Raw genomic sequence first — 20,202 nt, 5'->3', positions numbered from 1 at the left:
GGGAGTAGGAGGAGGTGATTAGGTGAGAGGTCAGTCGGCGGTCAGCGATGGAGCGAAGAGGACGGGAGGGAGTGTGGATAGAGATCAGTGAAGAGAGGTAGGGAGCTGTGGAGGAGGAGAGAGCCTTGTAGGTGGTGGTGAGGAGTTTAAAGAGAACTCGGAAAGGAATGGGGAGCCAGTGAAGAGATAAACAGAGGGGGGAGGCGGAGGTAGAGCGGCGGGAGAGGAAGATGAGCCTAGCAGCAGCGTTAAGAATGGATTGGAGAGGTGCGAGGCGGGTGAGAGGTAGCCCAGAGAGAAGGATGTTGCAGTAGTCAAGGCGGGAGATGACAAGAGAGTGAATGAGAATTTTGGTCGCGTCAGTGGAGAGGAATGGTCTGATGTGTGAGATGTTGCGTAGGTGAAAGCGGCAAGACTGTGAGAGAGCACGAATGTGGGGGGTGAAAGAGAGGGAGGAGTCAATGATGACACCGAGGCAGCGCGTTTGGTCGGTGGACGTGATCTCGGTTTCACCAATGCTGATGGAGATAGTGGGAGAAGAGGGGATGTTCGGGGGATGGAAGATTAGAAGTTCAGTTTTAGCCATGTTTAGTTTCAGGAAGCGTTGGGTCATCCAGGCTGAGATGGCCGTGAGGCATTCGGAGACCTTGGACAGAAGTGATGGGGATAAGTCGGGGGAGGAGAGATAGATTAGGGTATCATCAGCATAAAGGTGGTAATGAAAACCATAGGAGCTGATGAGGGTGCCCAGAGAGGTGGTGTAGAGGGAGAAGAGGAGAGGGCCAAGGACTGACCCTTGGGGAACACCGACTGGCTGGGGGGTAGTAGGAGAGGAGGAGCTCGGGGTGGAGACGGAGAAGGAGCGATCGGAGAGGTATGAGGTGAACCAGGAGAAGACCGTGCCAGTGATGCCAAAGGAGCGGAGGGTGTTGAGCAGGAGAGGGTGGTCAACAGTGTCAAAGGCAGCCGACAGATCAAGCTGGATGAGGATAGAGAAGAGGCCTTTGGATTTAGCCGATAGTAGATCGTTAGTGACTTTGGTCAGGGCAGTTTCAGTGGAATGTAAAGGGCGGAACCCGGATTGGAGGGGGTCTAGAATGGAGTTAGCAGTAAGGTGGCTTAGGAGACGATTATAGGTCAGACGTTCTAGGAGTTTGGAGGCAAAAGGGAGGAGGGAGATGGGCCTGTAGTTAGATGGAGAGTTGGGGTCCAGATTTGTTTTTTTGAGAATTGGGGAGACAAGAGCGTGTTTGAAGGAGGAAGGGAAGATCCCAGAGGATAGGGAAAGATTAAAGAGGTGAGCCAGGTGAGAGCAGACTGATGGACTGAGACGACGGATAATATTGGAGGGGATAGGATCAAGCGGGCAGGTGGAGGGAGAAGCGGATTGAAGGATAGAGTGGACTTCAGCAGCAGTGGTGGGGTAAAATGAGGACAGGGGTTGGAAGGAGGGGAGTGGAGATGTAGGAGGGGAGGAGGGAGACGGTGAGGTCATGGCAGCAGTGATGGCAGTCCTGAGAGAGGAGATTTTGGTTGAAAAGTAGGTAGCAAAATCAGCGGCTACGATGGAGGACGGAAGAGCTGGAGGAGGGGGGGAGAGCAAGGAGTTGAAGGTGGCGAAGAGCCTGCGGGGATTGGATGATTGGGACAGGATGAGGGACTTAAAGTAGGATTCCTTGGCCAGAGCAAGGGCAGAGCTGAAGGAGGAAAGAATGAATTTGAAATGGAGATAATCCGCAAGGGAGCGTGATTTCTTCCAGAAGCGCTCAGCAGTGCGAGAGCACTTTTTAAGGAATCGGGTGATAGGTGAGTGCCACGGTTGAGGGTTGGAGCATCGAAGGGGGATAGAGGAGGGAGGGCAGGCAGAGTCCAATGCCGAAGATAGGGTGTCATTATAGAGGGAGGCAGCGAGGTTCGGGCAGGACATGAGGGAGATTGGGGCGAGAAGAGGACACAGCGTGTTTGAGAAGGCAGCAAGATCAAGTGTGTTGACGTTATGCCGGGAGACAATGCGCTTGGGAGGGGGGGTGGGAGAGGGGGAAGCAGTGAGGGAGAAGGAGATGAGGTGATGGTCAGAAAGAGGAAAAGCTGAGATAGTGTAGTCAGTAAGGGAACAAGAGCGAGAGAAGACAAGATCGAGGGAGTGTCCTTGGATGTGGGTGGGAGAGGTAGTCCACTGAGATAGGCCAAGAGAGGAGCAGAGAGAGAGGAGTTTGGAGGTGCCAGGATCAGCAGGGTTATCCAAGGGGATGTTAAAGTCACCAAGAATGACAGATGGCAGGTCAGAGGAGAGGAAGTGTGGAAGCCAGGCGGCGAAGTTGTCAAGAAATTGGGAGATAGGGCCAGGGGGGCGGTAGATTGCAGCGACACGGAGGTGGTAGGGGTAGTATAGACGGATAGAGTGAGACTCAAAGGAGGAGAAAAGGAGAGAGGGTTCAGGGTGAATGACACTGTGGGTGCATGAGGCTGAGAGGAGAAAACCCACACCGCCACCTTGGCGACCGTCAGGCCTGGGAGTGTGAGACAAAGAGAGGCCACCGTGGGAGAGAGCAGCTGGAGAGACAGAATCAGAGGTGGAGAGCCAGGTCTCGGTGATAGCAAGGAGGTGGAATGCTCTAGAGATGAATAGGTCATGGATGGCAGGGAGTTTGTTGCAGATGGATCTGGCGTTCCATAGTGCACAGGAAAGAGGGGGGGTGGGTTGTGTATTTATGTGGATAAGGTTTTTGGGATTGCAGAAGCGAGGGGGGGTCATTGGGAGGGTGGGGGTGCGGGGGCGAGTGGTCAGGATAGGTATGGGATGGGAGGGGGGAGGAGCAGTTGGAGAAAGTGAAGTTGAGAGATTAGCAGCCATGAGGAACCGAAGGTGAGAGGGTAGGTTAGTGAAAGCAGACAGAGGGATTTGGGAGGACAGACAGCGTCTGTAGTAGATTTGATAGAAAACAGAGTGAGAGAGAAGGTAACAGGCAAGGAACTACTGTCAGAGAGGAGACCAGTGGGTAAAATCAGGTTGATTGAGTAATCCAATTAAGTATGAAACAACAACAAGTGAGAGGATGAAGGGAACAGAGAAGGTCAGAAGTGAGGCAAATGTGAGCAGGCGTGAAGAGGGAAACAGAGTGCAATAAATGTGTGGCAAAGATAAGAGAAAATAATAGTGAATGAGTAAAAATGACATACAATGTTGGAAAAATATAGATACAATGAATTAAATGTCAAAATTGAGCAACAGGTTACAATAGGATAGAAAGAAGATGAATCTATTACAATAAAACAGAATATGAAAATTTAGACTGTGTTCAAACTCACCTTTTTCAGTATTCTAACTCACCTGCTTCAGTTTCCAACTCACTTAAGTAATCAAGCTTCACTTTAGTATGCAAGCTTCCCTCTCAATGAGCACGCTCCAAATGAGCTCTGCCCCTCCTTATATAGTATGTCAGTCAGCTGTTACACTCAGCTCCTCCCCCTAATCTCTCTTAACACCTAGACAAGACTGTCTTTTCCTAAGAGAGAGAGAGGGGGAGAGGAACATTGAACGGTAGCGTGTGTCAGCCTGCCATGTTTTCTCGCACTGCCTTGCCTTAGTTTGTCAGGTAGAAGGTGTCTCCAACCAATCAGATTCTACTTCTTATTTAGCACCTTCTAGAAGATAATAGTTTTTGATTGGTTCCTATGGGCAACACCCCAACTTTCAATAGAACTCCCATCTAGGTGGACGGTGCACTCTGTATGCTGCGATATAAATGTCAGTTTGGCCACAAGTGATTCCTTCTCTCCCCTCTGTATCCAGCCTCTCCATGATCTCCTAACAGAAGCCTCCAGTGCGATGCGCAGCGATGACATCATTCTGGCCCTGAAGGCGCTGGGGAACGCCGGACAACTTGACAGTTTAAAGTATATCCTGAAGTTCCTGCCACGTATGTCTTCAACATCTTCCCGCGTGCCACTACCGATTCAGTCTGTCGCCGCCATGTCCCTGAAGAACATAGCGCTCAAATATCCAAACAAGGTACCGTTGCACCAGTCGCACTTTACAGGGGCTTATTTATGAAGAGTCGGTTATATAACTATCTTACTGGTGAGAGCAGGTTTCTTAACCCCCATTCTCACTGCAGGCAAATTCCCGGGTCTATCATGTCGACCCGGGAATTTGACTTTTAACACAGGTTTTTTTGCAGTGTGAACGGGTCGCATACCCAGATCTCATTCACGGGTAAAACCCTTCTTTTTGCCCGTGTTTGAGATCCGGGTATGCAGACACGGGTTGACCCGTTCACACTGCAGAAAAAACGGTGTTAAAAGGCAAATTACCTGGTAGAACTTCTTCACCCGGGAATTTGCCTTGCAGTGAGAAAGGGGGTCCGTCCCTGCAGTCCAAAATGCCTCCCGTCTCCCCCCACCCTGCCAGTAAAGGCTATGTGGCTTCTTGTAGAGAATCCGGAAGCAGTAATGTAGGGTGACATTCTATGGATTGTGATAAATCCGCATTTCTTTTATCGCACCACTTCGCACTTTTGAAAATCGCATGATTGGCCCATTTTTCGCATATTTAATGAGATGCGAAAAACGGGCCAAATACTGTGAATAGGTGCGAGTTGGTGCGATGTGCTTAGTCCTGAAAATGTGCAATTTTCATGTCTGAAAATCGCACGTTTGCAGGAAAACTCAAATTAAAATAAAAAAAAACCAGCACGGGGTCCCCCGCCAGAGCATAACCAGCCCCGGGCTCATTGAGCCGGTGCTGGTGACATAAAATCAGGGTCCCCGACAAATAGGGGTCCCCTTGATTTAATGAAACCAGCACCAGGCTCAAGGTCCGGCGCTGGTTCCCGAAATACGGGGGACAAAATGAGTAGGGGTCCTCCGTATTTTAAGAACCAGCACCAGACCCAACCAGCCAGCAGGGTAATGCCACAGCCGGGGGACACTTATTATATAAGGTCCCGCGGCCAAAGCATTATCCCCCTGGCTGGTCAGCATGGGCTGGGGTCCTGGGGAAGTGGGGACCCCCCAAATGAAGGGGTCCCCCCCTCCAGGACTTACCAGCCCATGCTGAAAGTCTGGGGCTGTCCCCATTGCCCCTGGGCGGTGGGCATCGGGCTGATGGATAGTGTAAAAAATAGAAGAAAAACTATTGTTTTCTACTGTAGAACTATGAGTCCCAGCAAGCCTACCCCGCATGCTGGGACTTGGAGAACCACAAGTCCCAGCATGCGCGGCATTAAAGGGCCCGCTGGCACTTGTAGTTCTACAGTACAAAAAATAGTTAAATAAAACACACTGACACCCTGAAAAATAAAAGTTTAATACACACATAACACACACACTGATACTTACCTACCTTGAGCCCGTAGGTCGGTCCCTGGATCCTGAGTCCGGGGGTCCGGGGCTCCTGGACAGAAGAGTCCAGTTTCGGGGCCTTGGTCCTGGTTCCGGGGCTGGTCCGGGGTCCTGGGCTCCAGGGCTGATGTCTCCGGGGTCCAGGATCCGAAGAAGTCCAAAAGGGGTTCCTAAGGAAGGAAATCCTACTCACCTGGTCCCCGGCGACGACATCGGCATCCTCTCCGGCAGACGCGCTGCTCCCAGCTTGTACCCGCTCTCGGACTGAAGAGGCGCAGAGATGTTTCATCATGTGTGTATTAAACTTTTATTTTTCAGGGTGTCAGTGTGTTTTATTTAACTATTTTTTGTACTGTAGAACTACAAGTGCCAGCGGGCCCTTTAATGCCACGCATGCTGGGACTTGTGGTTCTCCAAGTCCCAGCATGCGGGGTAGGCTTGCTGGGACTCATAGTTCTACAGTAGAAAACAATAGTTTTTCTTCTATTTTTTACACTATCCATCAGCCCGATGCCCATCGCCCAGGGGCATCGGGGACAGCCCCGGACTTTCAGCATGGGCTGGTAAGTCCTGGAGGGGGGGACCCCTTCATTGGGGGGGTCCCCACTTCCCCAGGACCCCTGCCCATGCTGACCAGCCAGGGGGATAATGCTTTGGCCGCGGGACCTTATATAATAAGTGTCCCCCGGCTGTGGCATTACCCTGCAGGCTGGTTGGGTCTGGTGCTGGTTCTTAAAATACGGGGGACCCCTACTCATTTTGTCCCCCGTATTTCGGGAACTAGCGCCGGACCTTGAGCCTGGTGCTGGTTTCATTAAATCAAGGATACCCCTATTTGTCGGGGACCCTGATTTTATGTCACCAGCACCGGCTCAATGAGCCCGGGGCTGGTTATGCTCTGGCGGGGGACCCCGTGCTGGTTTTTTATTTTATTTTAACTGTTTAAACTTATTTTTACACCAGAACCCTGCACAGATCATTGCAATCTGTGCAGGGTTCTGGCTAATTCGTCCATCAGACCCTGGTCTGGGCGAATTATAGACACACGTTATACAAATCGCATACCATTAAATATGCGATTTGTATACTTTTTCATGTGAAAACATCTGGATGCGATGTGCTGCGAAATGCAGCCATCGCATTTCCAGTGTGTCCAACTTGTTGGCCAAAATCGCACTTTTTTCACATTTTCGCAGCTCATTAAATATGCGAAAATGGAAAAAAATGCGATTTCGGCCGTTTTTGCGACACACACGTCACAGCGGCACCTGATCGAATGATGGGGGAGGTTCCCTGAGATGGAGGAAGCGTATTCCATGAAAAATACACGTGCGGTCCGTTCGGCCAGCTTCTTACCGCGTACGGACGGAGTTGGTGATCCGTATGGAAGGCGGGGTTTTGCACGCACGGTCCTGGCCGCATATTCGGATCCGGCCGCACCGATCAGAATAAGGCCCACGGTATTTATATGTGATCCTAGCCACCGGGGGGCCCCAGCAGGTAGTTGCTGAGGTCTTGCATGAAGGCTACATACGATACCTTGCACAGGTATACGGGAGCCATAACACTGGCCATATCCTACACTGATAAACATGGCTTTGACAACAATTATGGGTACTCTTTACCTAGAAGGGCGCCCACGATTTTGATCGTGGACATCGTTAGTAAAAAATCGGGGCCATCGCGGGCATTGAATGCACTAAAATTTGCCCGCGATTTCCCATAGGGAACAATGTTAAATGTCCCAATTGACCCGATTTTCCTGTTCAATGTCTCAATTGACCCGATTTTTCCATAGGAAACAATGTTAAATGGCCCAGAGAGGCCAAATAGGCACCCTGAAGTGTGAAATGGCCCCCACAATTGTTAACGCCACCCCACGATCAACGTCAACCCGAAGCGTGGCGAGCGCAGCGAGCCCGCGTGGGGCGGCGGTACGCGAGGGGCGGCGGTACGCGTCCTACGACCTTTTCATACCCCCATTATCCACGTCGGCGTGGAGTTGAGAATAGAAAGTGTGGCGAGCGCAGCGAGCCACCGAGCCCGAAGCGTGCTGAGCGCAGCGAGCCCCGCAAGGGGACGCGGACAGCTGTGAAGCCCTCGAGGGGACGCGGATACCACACTTTCTATTCTCAACTCCACGCCGACGTGGATAATGGGGGTATGATAATGGGGCCATTTCACACTTCAGGGTGCCTATTTGGCCTCTGTGGCCCATTTAACATTGTTTCCTATGGAAAAATCGGGTCAATTGAGACATTGAACAGGAAAATCGGGTCGATTGGGACATTTAACATTGTTCCCTATGGGAAATCGCGGGCATCACGTCGGTCGCATCGCACCCGATTTTTTAGTGCATTCAATGCCCGAGATGGCCGCGATGGGCGCCCTTCTAGGTAAAGAGTACCCAATTATGATACATTTACATTATTTGAAGTTAAAGTTATCTATTTTAATTTATTAACTTCCTTCAGTGAAATGTAACAGTAACATCTAATAACTCCGCCCACCCTTCCCCCGCAGGTCTTTGATATTTGCCTGCAGCTGTACATGGACCTGCAGCAGAACCCTGCGCTCCGCATGATCTCCGCTGTGATTATCATGAACAACAAACCGCCTCCCACCATTGTCATGGCCGTAGCAAAGTCTATGTTGGACGAGGCCGATGTCCACGTGGGTAGTTTTGTGTATACATTGGTAAAGAGACTGAGCAGAAGCGCCGCACCTGATCTCCATGAGTCGTAAGTGTGTAGTGCGTCCCTGCGTAGAGGTATCTCACATACTGACACACACGTCACAGCGGCACCTGATCTCCATGAGTCGTAAGTGTGTAGTGCGTCCCTGCATAGAGGTATCTCACATACTGACACACACGTCACAGCGGCACCTGATCTCCATGAGCTGTAAGTGTGTAGTGCGTCCCTGCATAGAGGTATCTCACATACTGACACACACGTCGCAGCGGCACCTGATCTCCATGAGTCGTAAGTGTGTAGTGCGTCACTGCGTAGAGGTATCTCACATACTGACACACACGTCACAGCGGCACCTGATCTCCATGAGTCGTAAGTGTGTAGTGCGTCACTGCGTAGAGGTATCTCACATACTGACACACACGTCACAGCGGCACCTGATCTCCATGAGTCGTAAGTGTGTAGTGCGTCCCTGCATAGAGGTATCTCACATACTGACACACCCGTCACAGCGGCACCTGATCTCCATGAGCTGTAAGTGTGTAGTGCGTCCCTGCATAGAGGTATCTCACATACTGACACACACGTCACAGCGGCACCTGATCTCCATGAGCTGTAAGTGTGTAGTGCGTCCCTGCATAGAGGTATCTCACATACTGACACACACGTCACAGCAGTACCTGATCTCCATGAGCTGTAAGTGTGTAGTGCGTCCCTGTATAGAGGTATCTCACATACTGACACACACGTCACAGCGGCACCTGATCTCCATGAGTCGTAAGTGTGTAGTGCGTCACTGCGTAGAGGTATCTCACATACTGACACACACGTCACAGCGGCACCTGATCTCCATGAGTCGTAAGTGTGTAGTGCGTCCCTGCATAGAGGTATCTCACATACTGACACACACGTCACAGCGGCACCTGATCTCCATGAGCTGTAAGTGTGTAGTGCGTCCCTGCATAGAGGTATCTCACATACTGACACACACGTCACAGCGGCACCTGATCTCCATGAGCTGTAAGTGTGTAGTGTGTCCCTGCGTAGAGGTATCTCACATACTGACACACACGTCACAGCGGCACCTGATCTCCATGAGCTGTAAGTGTCTGGTGCGTCCCTGCGTAGAGGTATCTCACATACTGACACACACGTCACAGCGGCACCTGATCTCCATAAACTGTAATTGTGTAGTGCTTCCCTGCGCAGAGGTATCTCACATACTGACACACACGTCACAGCGGCACCTGATCTCCATGAGCCTTAAGTGTGTAGTGCGTCCCTGCATAGAGATATCTCACATACTGACACACGTCACAGCGGCACCTGATCTCCATGAGCTGTAAGTGTGTAGTGCGTCCCTGCGTAGAGGTATCTCACATACTGACACACACGTCACAGCGGCACCTGATCTCCATAAACTGTAATTGTGTAGTGCTTCCCTGCGCAGAGGTATCTCACATACTAACACACACGTCACAGCGGCACCTAAACTCCATGAACTGTAAGTGTGTAGTGCGTCCCTGCATAGAGGTATCTCACATACTGACACACACGTCACAGCGGCACCTGATCTCCATGAGCTGTAAGTGTGTAGTGCGTCCCTGCATAGAGGTATCTCGCATACTGACACACACGTCACAGCGGCACCTGATCTCCATGAGCTGTAAGTGTGTAGTGCGTCTCTGACACACACGTCACTGCGGCACCTGATCTCCATGAGCTGTAAGTGTGTAGTGCATCCCTGCGTAGAGTTATCTCACATACTGACACACACGTCACAGCGGCACCTGATCTCCATGAGCTGTAAGTGTGTAGTGCATCCCTGCGTAGAGGTATCTCACATACTGACACACACGTCACAGCAGCACCTGATCTCCATGAGCTGTAACTGTGTAGTGCGTCCCTGCGTAGAGTTATCTCGCGTACTGACACACACGTCACAGCGGCACCTGATCTCTAAGAGCTGTAAGTGTGTAGTGCGTCCCTGCGTAGAGGTATCTCACATACTGACACACACGTCACAGCAGCACCTGATCTCCATGAGCTGTAAGTGTGTAGTGCGTCCCTGCATAGAGGTATCTCACATACTGACACACACGTCACAGCGGCACCTGATCTCTAAGAGCTGTAAGTGTGTAGTGCGTCCCTGCATAGAGGTATCTCACATACTGACACACACGTCACAGCGGCACCTGATCTCCATGAGCTGTAAGTGTGTAGTGCGACCCTGCGTAGAGGTATCTCACATACTGACACACACGTCACAGCGGCACCTGATCTCCATGAGCTGTAAGTGTGTAGTGCATCCCTGCGTAGAGGTATCTCACATACTGACACACACGTCACAGCGGCACCTGATCTCCATGAGCTGTAAGTGTGTAGTGCGTCACTGCGTAGCGGTATCTCACATACTGACACACACGTCACAGCGGCACCTGATCTCCATGAGCTGTAAGTGTGTAGTGCGTCCCTGCGTAGAGGTATCTCACATACTGACACACACGTCACAGCAGTACCTGATCTCCATGAGCTGTAAGTGTGTAGTGCGTCCCTGCATAGAGGTATCTCACATACTGACACACACGTCACAGCGGCACCTGATCTCCATGAGCCGTAAGTGTGTAGTGCGTCTTTGCGTAGAGGTATCTCACATACTGACACACACGTCACAGCAGCACCTGATCTCCATGAGCTGTAAGTGTGTAGTGCGTCACTGCGTAGAGGTATCTCACATACTGACACACACGTCACAGCAGCACCTGATCTCCATGAGCTGTAAGTGTATAGTGCGTCCCTGCATAGAGGTATCTCACATACTGACACACACGTCACAGCAGTACCTGATCTCCATGAGCTGTAAGTGTGTAGTGCGTCCCTGTATAGAGGTATCTCACATACTGACACACACGTCACAGCGGCACCTGATCTCCATGAGCTGTAAGTGTGTAGTGCGTCCCTGCATAGAGGTATCTCACATACTGACACACACGTCACAGCGGCACCTGATCTCTAAGAGCTGTAAGTGTGTAGTGCGTCCCTGCATAGAGGTATCTCACATACTGACACACACGTCACAGCGGCACCTGATCTCCATGAGCTGTAAGTGTGTAGTGCGTCCCTGCATAGAGGTATCTCACATACTGACACACACGTCACAGCGGCACTGATCTCCATGAGTTGTAAGTGTGTAGGAATAAGCCCATAAGGTTCCCATAAACTGCATAGAGGTATCTCACACACTGTCACAGCAATGCACACTGGAGGGTTATAGACATTGGCATGAGAAGATAGAATGGGGAAAGCCAAGGACCAGCGACCATTGACATAACACATGTGGAAGATGAAGCCCAGAATTTAGAAACCTAGAATGTGACATCAGATTCAACCCATCCGGACCATCTAGTCTGCTCCTTTTTTAAGGTGCCCATACACGTTGTGATTTTAACATACGTTTTGAACTTTTAAAGTTCAAAATGCATCGCACCACTTAAAATCTCACCATGTACCTGCCTGTACGCATCACATCAGTTTTTTAGTACACGCGATGCGATGTCCATTAGGTAACTATGAACTCCCCCCCCCCCCCCCCAAAAAAAACAGAGAGGCTAAAATCACATCGCATCGTAACCCGCACATTACAGTAGATCGCATCGCACCCCCTACAAGTGCCAAAATCACACTGCACAAATGAAGTACAAAACGCACAGCACACATATCGCAACCTGTATGCGCACCTTTAGCCATAGTGTTACCTTGAACCCTATTTGATCCTGATTTCAATATAAGGAGATCCTTATGTCTATCCCATGCATGATTACATTGCTCTACTGTCTTACCTCTACCACCTCTGATGGGAGATATTCCTTGTGTTCCAGGGGCGGATTGGGACTTGAATCCGGCCCAGGAATCTTCCTGCAGAGTGCGGGGGTGGGGGTGGCGACTGGCGGCGGCATAAGTAAGTTGGGGGGTCGTCGTCGGCGGTGGTGTATGTATATGTAACGCGTTGGGGGGGGGGGCCTCACCTGCTGCTTCTTTCTGCTAGCCGAGTACCCGGGCAGAGGGGGAACAGGAGCTGGGAGCCAGCTTGAAGGCTCACCATGCGCACCAGCCCTCCCACGGCGATTTTGGATTTGGGCAAAGTGCCGCGGCCGCTGCCCACGGCCCAGGCAGCCCAAGGGGGAGCCCGTTTTGAACGAGTTTTGGGCCGGCCCACCGGTAAATGACCCGGTTTCCTGGCGGGACACTCAACCCCTGTCATGTCTGTGATGTCATGTTTCCTCGGGTGTGGGTCATAGGTTTGACTCAATAAAGGTCAACATACATTGAGTCGACACCTGAAATAGGTAAACGCGGCTAATGTATGTCAACTATAATTGAGTCGACCTAGTGACCTTACACCATTTCCTCTATGTTTCCCTCCTGGACCTTGTGGTGCAGACCGTGCACCATTCTAATTATCTATACCATGGTCTATAACAGGCCTAGCCACTTTTTGGCTCTCTAGCTGTTGGGAAAACATGCTGGGACTTGTAGTTTCACAACTGCTGCAGTGTCAAAGGGTCTCCAGGCTTGGCTTTTGTAAAGGAAGACCCCCAACTGCAGTTCCCCTCTGGAATTGACCATAGAAAGCGCAGATCACAAACCTCTCATAACTTTCATCTTTAACAGAAACAGGACCTTATTCTGGTTGGCTCGCAAGGTTGCGTATACGCCTTGCGAGTCCACCAGACGCTGCCCTGCGAATCCCGGGTACAAATCTTCCCCATTTGCACGCCGTGCTCATTCGCCCAGCATGCGAACGGAGGTTTTACATAAATATCCATTCGCAGGCCAGTGGGAAACTCCCACATCTTTCAACGGCCGCCGCCCATTCCCATGGGCGAGTCCCCACCCACAATGTTGGGTGCGTGCACCCGGCGATCAATCTTTTGTCATGGATGCACGCAACCAGCGCATGCACAGAAATGAAAAACATTTGGAAAACATTGAGCTAGCATACTAAGCCTTGGAGAGAGATAAAGTACCAACCAACCAGCCCCTAGCTGTCATTTTTCAAACACAACCTGTAATGTGGCAGTTAGGAGCTGACTGGCTGGTACTTCGGGGGGGGGGGGGGGGGCACCTCTGCACCTGCACTGCTGTGATTTAGATGGGAGCTTTAAGCAGGTAAAACATCTGTTTGTCACCAGGGCGGTTGCCTGCAACATGGCGGTTACACTTCTGAAGTCTAAATATGAAGCGAGAAGAAACGCGTTTCGCAGTGGATTCGCCTACAGCACATTTTCAGGTACAACCTTACGCAATGTTACGGGCGAGAATTGTCCAGCAAGTATTGTTCACCTTACCACTATGGGGGGAATTTACTAAGATGGGAGTTCTATTTCAGAATCGACTTATTATTTATTTAGCACCTTCTAGAAGATACTGTAATATATAGCATCTGATTGGTTGCCCATAGCAACATCCCATGTGACATACAACTCCCATCTTAGTACATTTCCCCCATTGAATTGACTTATGATTATGGTTCAGATGTGTCAAGCTTCAAAAAGTGATAAAACAGAGAGTGATAAACAGCCAGCTAATAAGCTCCTGTCTGTTATTTTTCAAACCCAGCCTGCGACATGGCAGGTAGGAGCTGATTGGCTGGCTGTTTATCACTCTCCATTTTATCACTTTTTGAAGCTTGCTACATCTGGCCCTATCTGATGTAAAGTCCTACTGTGTGCTGGAAATGCAGTACTTGAATGCTGCAAAACGCGTCTGCTCTGGCACTATATCAAAACAGAGGAACAAAAATTTGCACGTTTGGCATTTTATGAGTTCTTCTAATTGGCGTTGCAATGGCGCTATATCAAAAATGTTAATTAAAAAAAAAATATTGACTAAATTTTTTTTTTTTTGGAAAGGAATCTGTCCCGTATTGTTCTGATCATTTATTGGTCTAATTGCAAAGAGACGCCTCATATATGTGATACTGTTCTGCCTCTTTCATTTGTCAATGAACATATATTTATTTTAATTACATTGATTGATCTTGTTGGTAAAAGCATTTGTTTGTTTGTTTTGTGCTCAGATTCTCTGATGTCGGGATTTGAGGGCACATTTTACCTACTGCACAAGCCAACCGACGTTCTTCCGTGGGCCGCACTCGGCAGGCTCAAGACGTACTTCTTGGGGGTCTTCACCGATCTGTTTGAGGTAAGAAATCTCTGTGTCCCTGTAGCAGAAGCACAAATACATTATTCTGCGATTCAGTGTTTGCGTTTCATGTGATTTTATAGATTGGCTATCACGCTGAAGGACTTCAGGAATTATTAATGAACAGACATTTCTCCTCTGAAAGCAGCCTGCAAAACGTAAAGAAAATTATGGATATGATGAAAAAGGTAGGGGACTATCCAAGAACTGCAATAACATTGTTATATTAACCCTGGGCTCATACATTGGGGACATTCGTACAAAATAACAACACACTGTGCATATAAATCACACTCTGCAACTCCCATAAAATATCCAGCAAGGAATTGCAAACACAAAAACAACGCGTCGCGCATAAATGTAAAATATGAGAGCCATCGGGTTTTGCATTTTCTTAATACATTTTGGACTTATAGACGCCAGGGAACAGCCAACCTTGGTAAATAAACCCCACACACACAGAGGAAGCACCCTCACACCTACTGTACAACAGCCCTGAGTGATGGCCCACATTATGATTCATGATTCTATAAGACTCAGTCCATATTTTATCTCTCTCCGCCTCCTGTAGCTGCACGCCTGGAAACCATTATCTTCCAAGGACCCTCTTGCATCAGCGTACGTCAAGATGTTTGGACAAGAGCTCTTCTATCATGAATTGAACAAAAATTCCATAGAAAACATTCTTAAGGTAAGGTTAACCTATTGTACTTAATTGTTTCCTTTGTAAAACTAATATAGTTTACATATAATATCTTGCTTTTCCAAGATCTAGACTACATGGGCCAAGTATCTGCCATCAAATGTTATGTTTCTATGTAGAAGTCATAATAGATCTGCAAACCTTCGTCATACCCAAAGGTGACTTTCTGACCAGTTTTGGTCACTTTAAAGAGCAAGTTAAGTCAAAGTTTGACAGATATCATGATCTTACTATATTGAGCTATATATACTGTAGGTAGCTATTTCTCTCTGGCATAGAAGTATTCCAGAATTTAGTATAAACAGCCATTGCTTGGGAAGGTGATGCTCCTCTGTCTTCCATCATTCTGGGACAATCAAAAGAAGGAGCTTCCTGATTTGTCTCCTTAGAACCAAGTATTTACATCCTCAGTATGACTGTTCTTCATGCGCTGTGGAGTGGTGGACTTAAAGATAAGGCCCCCTCTAAGAATGCCATGACTGTCCGCTGCCCACCAGTTGTAGAGCTCAGACCTCAAAGTCCATTTGAGGCAATTCAAAATGGGGTACTTATGTATTATCTGGACTCCCATGTTAAATGCACCCCATTTTTTCATACCCCTACTATCCAACTACGCATGGAGTTGATTTTATATAGTGTGGCGAGCGCAGCGAGCCCCGCGAGGGGACGCGGTCTCATAAGAAAAACGGGAGTCCAGATATTACATAAGTACCCAAAATGGTAACTGCTGAGCCGCCCCAAGCAGGTGTCACCCATATGCCCACTACTCATGTGCCTAGCCGAAATCCGGCACTGATACTCTGTCCTCTACATTGACTGTATTTTCCCTGAGTTTGTAGCAATCCAGTCTGTAGCAATTTTCTAAACCAACTCATTTTGTAGTCATTAATACAGATGACATGACATTATCTATCCATAGTTTCTCCCCATCGGAAGGCACGCCACATTACAAGCAGCTGTGAGGGACCTCCAGAACGGCCTGGACATACGATGGTCTAAGGCGCTTTTGTCGAGTGAAAATCGCCTCATTGTCCCAACCTGTGTGGGCCTGCCACTGGAAACCAGTCTGCACTACTCGTCCGTCACAAGGGCGCAATTACAAGGTGCAGACCGAAATCCGCGATACAGTGCTCAAATGGAAAACTAAAAATAGATTCACCTCAATAATAGAGGTGACAGATAAATGTACTTAATGTGGGAGCAGGCGTGTTGGTCACTCTGCATTTTATACAGATGTCCATCGGATCGGAACCAGGTGCAGCATTCAGCGTGACGCTCACGCACCCCATTCGCGGCGATGGAGGCCCAAGCGTCCATTATGTATAGTATTTATAAATATCTATAAAAGTATCTATAAATATAATTATATAGTATTTATTTTAGTACCCTGCACCTTTCAAAACCAATTAAATTCCCTGCCTGGGGTGTCACTCTCTGCTGCTGTGCTAAAATACTGGTCTGTATTTCAATGCTGAGATATAGACCAGAGTGTGCTAGAAGCATCACAGCAAAATGATGCTTGAGCAAAGCAAAAATGAGCAAAATGAAAGAACTACATTGATTTGTGTCGGGTGCTAGAATGGACTTCATTCCACCCAGTGGCAAACGCAGGATTTTCAGAAGGGGGTTTCCAGAGGGGCGGAGCAAAGCACGGAGATGGACACTTAGGTGACCCAGTATATGCCGGGTCAGTTAAAGTATTATAGATAGACCAAATATATATATAAATAATAATAATAATTTTAAAAAAAAACTATATATATATATATATATATATATATATACATACATACATACATACATATACATACAGGGGCGTCAGCAGCAGTGTAGACCCCTGGGCATAGTAATGTATTGGGGTCCCCTACCGATCCTCCAGCGGTAGGGGTGGGGGAAGCTTTGATGTCCCGCGGGTGGTAGAGGGTATTAAATCAACCGCTCAGCATGTAGGGCCTTGATCAGTAATTTCCACTAATTACCTCTTTACTGCACAGATGGTGGGAGATATGGTGGGAGAAGGGGACATTGGGCTGAATGAAGGGGCCCTAAAACATAATTTCCAGGGTGGTAGAGGATGTTTAATATGCAGAGGAGGGATGTATAGTGGAGTGGGCTTATTATTCACAATTTTCTGGTGGGAGGACAGCTTGCTTGACTGCAAATATCTCCAGTTCCCGGAAATAGATTTCTTAGATTTTAATGGAATTAAAAACTAGAGAATCCCTCCTACCAAATGGTACTGGGGACTAGGGGATCAAAGTTCAGGAGGCAGAGCAATCTGCCCACGAGTATATAATACTACATACCAGGTGTGTGGAGCTGGAGCAGTAACCAGCTGCTCGAAGGCTGATATCTCTGGTTCTGGGCACAGTAGCAACAAGCTACTAGTGTCTATCAAAGGGGAAGAGGCCCAGCTTTTGGAATATATCCTCGTAAAAACTCTAAATCAGACAGAACCTGAAATATCTGACTGGGAATAACAATTACAGGCTTGGATGGGGACCACTGCTTTGAAGTCAGTTATCTCTGGTTCCCAATGGCCGATTTTTACAATTTTTATACCCATGGAAAGAGGGGACCCTCAGCTTTCAGCTGAGGGCCCTTAGACTCCTGGGGGGTTTCTGGGTACTCAGAAACCCCCCCTGCGTGCGCTACTGCCACCTGCAGCCGGTACACAGGGCGTGCAGCGAGGACAGGCCCCAATGACTCATAGATTGCCCCCACTGAGCTGTGGTCATCCCTCATTGTTGTGCGCACATAGTGTCATGCCCGCTGCTTCATGGTCCCATGCTTCTCCTTGGAGCCTCCAAGTTTTGTGGGGACAGCCCCTCATGCCAGAAGAAATTGGGGGGGGGGGGGCTTCTCTTACACATGTACCCCAATCGTCCAGCCTACGATGATCAAATTTTAGTTATCTCCTTCTGGCATCCATTTTGTTAGCAACTGATCTAATGTGGGCCCCTCTATCTGTTTTAAACCTTCACGGACAATCACTTAAGTCTACATAGTGTATTAACCAAAGTTATAATCTTTTATTTTATTTAGTATTGTGTAGAAATCTAATTTGTATTTATTTTTTGACAGCTCAAGCTCACATCACTCCTGAGCTAAGAGAGGGTGTAAGCATTCACCAGTTATTTGTATCCAACATAAACCTGAAATCCAAGTTTTCCCTGAGGTGACTATAATGTCCTGTGCAACTTATTTACAGTGTAACAGCAATTACAGAGCATCTATTGTGAGTCCCAAACAATAGCATTTACATTGCGGATCTGTCATTTATAACACTACATAGCTTGGATTATACCATCCGCTGTAATGTATAAACCAGGGATACGCAGCCTGGCGCACTGCAAAGATCACAGGGATCTACCTTTTTGTGGTCTTGGCAATCCTCCCGACACAATGAAAAAATATCCCTTGCAACATGGCATCTGCTTTGAGGGAGCAGCCATTTTCTGTGGGGCATTTATAGGAAGAGCGCCTGGACCACGGACAGGAAGATCTGCTGGTCCCGGTGGTCCGGCAGCGGAGCAATAACAGACCCGTCGGTGGTCCCGCAGACCCCTGCCACCCAAAATTAGCACAGCAGCTGGTGCACTTAGCAGCAGCATAGAGAAGTAGTAACTGCAGTATATCAAGTAACAGATATTACACTTTGAAGCAGTAATATATTTATTTTACCATATCCTGGTAGACTTTACATCAAATGTTGACTGATAGACAATCTCTTTTAGCCTGGAAACCAGAGAAACCAGAGAACAGTAGCTTGTTAATGATAATAAATTAATTCTGACAAATAGAAAATGTATATACAGGATAAAACATCTCATACTCTTTGATTAAACATCATCCCCTTAGTTCACACAAATCTTACATGTATTCTCTTTCTCACAATCCTCTGACCTCATGACAAATATGGGTGTGGTACAGGGTTGTGACAGTCGGGATCCCAACCCGACATCGGGATCCCGACTGGCCAGACTCAGACAGCGTGGTGAGCGCAACAGAGCCCCTTGCGGGCACCGGCGGCTGCCTGTTCTATTCTCCCTCTATGGGGGTCCTGGACCCCCACGAGGGAGAATAGCTGGTGGCCGTCGGAAACCCGTGCATCGGTATTTTAACAGTCGGGATCCGGACGTCAAATAAATGACTGTCGGGATCCCCTCCAGCACCCGACAAATATTGCATTATAGGTAGATCATGTAACCCACCAAATCTATTTTACTGCAGAGAGGTGTCTGTATCAATATGAAAATATAACACATTTAGTTTTGTATGAAATCCCTATTTCCCTACAGAATGCAAGCAGGGCCCACTTTTGGGGCCTATACACGGTTTGATCCCAGCAGCCAATGATACTGATTTTATATCGATGGCCGCCGGGATCCGGCGGGTTTCCGGAATGAAACAGGAGGGACGGAAGGCGGCGGGAGGGCGGAGGGGGGATGCTGCATAGAGCAGCAGGTAACTGCATTCAGTCTTACAGATCGCAGCAGAAATAGACTTGCCAGGAAAGTCTCTTTCTGCTTTCGAACCCGGTGCTGCGGGGATAGAATCTAGATCAAAGGCAGGTAACATTGGCCCTTATTCAGATCTGATCGCAGTACAAATTTGTTCTCAAAATGAGCAAAACCAGGTGCACTGCAGGTGGGGCAGATGTAACATGCAGGGCAGTCGACAGGGGGGTGCCCTGGGTACAGCTGTCCCGGGCAGCTACCCACAGCCCCCCCCCCCACCCAGCACCCGCACACAGCCTCCGCCACCCGGCTCCAGTGGCCAGGCACGCACAATACACAGTTCAGCCTGCAGAGCGCCGAGCCTAGGACACAGAGGGGCTCAGCGCTCTGCATGCTGCACGAGTGTGATGGTAAGCAATCATAATGGGGACGGGGTAGGGGGAGGCGGGATGCTGGTAGGAGGGGACAGGCGCGTGGGGAGGGGGCGGCCGGAGATATGGCGCTGTGCCGCTGGGGGCCCGTACTGTAGGTCAGCCCCGGGCCCCAACATTTCTAGTGGAGGCCCTGGAAACATGTATAGAGAGAGTTAGATTTGGGTGAGTTAATTTGTTTCTGTGCAGGGTAAATACTGACTGCTTTATTTTTACACTGCAATTTAGATTTCAGTTTCAACACACCCCACCCAAATGTAACTCTCTCTATACATGTTACATCTGCCCCATCTGCAGTGCAGCATGGTTTTGCCCATTTTGAGAACAAATTTGTACTGCGATCAGATCTGAATAAGGGCCTCTGTTTG

The 20,202-nt window shown here is 48.8% G+C and overlaps 1 protein-coding gene and 1 long non-coding RNA gene across 6 annotated transcripts in view; one reads left to right on the top strand and one right to left on the bottom strand.

Annotated features, from left to right (window-relative positions):
- The window catches only part of LOC146026819 (vitellogenin-1-like), a 117,385-nt gene that overhangs the window by 49,319 nt on the left and 47,864 nt on the right, over window positions 1-20,202 (top strand). For all 5 annotated transcript variants that reach the window (XM_083157827.1, XM_083157826.1, XM_083157824.1 and 2 more), the window contains 8 exons: window positions 3,794-4,012; window positions 7,867-8,084; window positions 13,229-13,326; window positions 14,116-14,240; window positions 14,324-14,428; window positions 14,812-14,931; window positions 15,863-16,046; window positions 18,028-18,121. In XM_083157827.1, the coding sequence (XP_083013953.1) occupies window positions 3,794-4,012; window positions 7,867-8,084; window positions 13,229-13,326; window positions 14,116-14,240; window positions 14,324-14,428; window positions 14,812-14,931; window positions 15,863-16,046; window positions 18,028-18,121 (1,163 nt within the window). The remainder of the gene's footprint in view (window positions 1-3,793; window positions 4,013-7,866; window positions 8,085-13,228; window positions 13,327-14,115; window positions 14,241-14,323; window positions 14,429-14,811; window positions 14,932-15,862; window positions 16,047-18,027; window positions 18,122-20,202) is intronic.
- Window positions 14,085-20,202, bottom strand: part of LOC146026821 (uncharacterized) — a 55,893-nt gene continuing 49,775 nt past the window's right edge. The window contains exons 2-3 of the long non-coding RNA XR_014454553.1: window positions 18,628-18,681; window positions 14,085-14,259 (exon numbers count right to left, since the gene is read on the bottom strand). This is a non-coding gene — a long non-coding RNA (uncharacterized LOC146026821). The remainder of the gene's footprint in view (window positions 14,260-18,627; window positions 18,682-20,202) is intronic.

This window comes from Crinia signifera, chromosome 8 (assembly GCF_055691185.1).
Source record: "Crinia signifera chromosome 8, ASM5569118v1, whole genome shotgun sequence".
Classification (NCBI taxonomy): domain Eukaryota; kingdom Metazoa; phylum Chordata; class Amphibia; order Anura; family Myobatrachidae; genus Crinia; species Crinia signifera.
Note: the sequence above shows the minus strand (reverse complement) of the source record. Positions and strands in the feature narration are given on the sequence as shown.